We start from the raw sequence: 2,057 nt of genomic DNA, 5'->3' as shown, positions 1-2,057 counted from the left end.
AAAAAACAGAGCAAGAGACAATAATTATTTCCTAAAAGGGGGAACAATTCAAGAAATAAATCCTATCTCAGATAAAAGGATACGAGCATGAACAAAGGTTATAAAATGGTTAGAAAATCTTGTGCATACTTGAACCTGTTATGAGAGATGTGGCTAGGCCAACACTTGATGGGATGTCTGGAGTGAGAGAAGGACCAGTTGTGAGAGTTGGTATCATAGTGATGAGATCCATGTGATTCTCTTCAGCAAATTTCCATGCAGCTTTCTCTGCCAGTGCTTTGGAGACAGGATAACCCTACATGTTTGGATGATTAACATAACTCTAGGTAAATATTCACACGTTTAATCCTATGTTAAAAAGAGTCTGAATTGAAACAGCTTTAACTAGCTTTTTAGTCGGATAGAAATTGTTATATTGAGTTTTAATGAGCTGCTTTTGAACTAAAATAATCTAACAAAAATCACTAAAGTACTTAACTTGGAAATCAATTTCATTTCAAACTAATTAGGCAAAAGCTGATCCAGATAGGTGAAGAAAAAAGTTTGAATTTTACCCATGTGGGTGGTTTTGCAGTGCTCAAGAACTCAACATCAGTCCAGTTGCTTTCATCCATAACCAGACCTTTCTCCTTGACAGGGTTTATGGTTACAACAACTGTTGAAGATGTTAAAATGACTCGTTTGACACCTTTTGCTCGAGCATATGCTTTCAACACACTCAACACTCCTGATATTGCAGGCTTGATCATGTCATTCTGAATATTAATTGCAAAAGAATTTCTCATTGGTCTTTTTCTTGGACACACATGTAAATGTAAAAGCATTTGGTTGTAAAATCTATAATGCAGTTTCTTGTTTGGTGTGAAATCTACCTCAGGGTCTTCAGAAGCAAAGTTCACAGGTGTAGCAAGCTGAAAGACAAGTTCACAGCCTGCAATAGGGGCATCAAAATCCTTTTCAATAATTAAATCTGCTCCAAATATGTTCAATTCGTCCAAACTTTGCAGTGCTAAAAGGTGATATATTTTCTTAGCATTATCTGCACCAAAACACTAAGTTAAGTAATGAGACGACACACTTTTATATTTATTTGTTACTGTATAAAGGAAAATAGTTATAAACAAGTGAATTTTTGTATTTTTTGAAAAAAAAAATCTATTAAAGTATCTTTCTTTAGATATATTTATTATAACTGATGGACACCTTTCAAAACTATACCTACCTGGTAAGCCAAAAGAGATAAGACAATAGTGCAATAATTTGCAATAATATCAGTCTTGTACGTCTTGGTACCTCAACTTTTATGCAGCTTTGTCTTTCGCATAATTAAGTGATACGAGAAAAAACTTTACCAGCAAAAGAAAATGGTTTTTGTCAATGAATTTGTGACTTAATTACTAAAGTATTTATCTATCATCATCACACTCCATGTAACCATTGTTGTTGTTGAATCTATAAGATCGTGATATGATCACATCATGGTATATAAAAAGAGAAAATGTATCAGAAAAAAAATAAATTAAACTCATTCTTTTTCTTCCTCTAACCAAACATTATAGACAATAATTTTGGAGTGATCCTTTAAAAAAAATTAGTGTATAAACAATTTTACAATGAGACATTTAAGATAGAGAAAGCAACCTGGATCTGTAACAGTGGTGTTGACAGCATAACCCTTCTGAAGCAATTGCTTTACCAAGCAAGAGGTAGGGGATAAAAGAAAGATATAATCTTTGATTAGAAAATCTTAACCACTGATTTTCTAACCCATGGTTATAACTGAACTTTAGACGCTGAAGTTTATCTTCATCATGTAGGGCCTACATCCCAAAACCAGACTTCGCCATCAGCTTGCAGGTTCAAATAAAATATACACAAAAAGAAGAAAACAGAGATATATTATAAGCTGGAGCATTCTATCAGCGGATATTTTTATTAAAAAAATAGCCACAATTCACATAAGGCACATCAGTTATCCCAACCTCAACCTTCTGATATTCACATTTCAGCAATGCCTAAAATGTGTGATTTCAATATAAGGTATAATGAAGTATAAT

General features: G+C 33.1%; 1 protein-coding gene across 1 annotated transcript in view; it reads right to left on the bottom strand.

The window, feature by feature from the left end:
* Positions 1-1,847, bottom strand: part of LOC106773404 (anthocyanidin reductase ((2S)-flavan-3-ol-forming)-like) — a 3,600-nt gene extending 1,753 nt beyond the window's left edge. The window contains exons 1-5 of the mRNA XM_022785925.1: positions 1,835-1,847; positions 1,642-1,746; positions 873-1,039; positions 555-755; positions 130-295 (exon numbers count right to left, since the gene is read on the bottom strand). Of these exons, the coding sequence (XP_022641646.1) occupies positions 130-295; positions 555-755; positions 873-1,039; positions 1,642-1,746; positions 1,835-1,847 (652 nt within the window). The remainder of the gene's footprint in view (positions 1-129; positions 296-554; positions 756-872; positions 1,040-1,641; positions 1,747-1,834) is intronic.
* Positions 1,848-2,057: the final 210 nt, after the last annotated feature.

Source organism: Vigna radiata, chromosome 9 (genome assembly GCF_000741045.1).
Source record: "Vigna radiata var. radiata cultivar VC1973A chromosome 9, Vradiata_ver6, whole genome shotgun sequence".
In the NCBI taxonomy this organism is placed as follows: Eukaryota; Viridiplantae; Streptophyta; class Magnoliopsida; order Fabales; family Fabaceae; genus Vigna; species Vigna radiata.
This window is presented reverse-complemented; position numbering and strand designations above follow the sequence as displayed.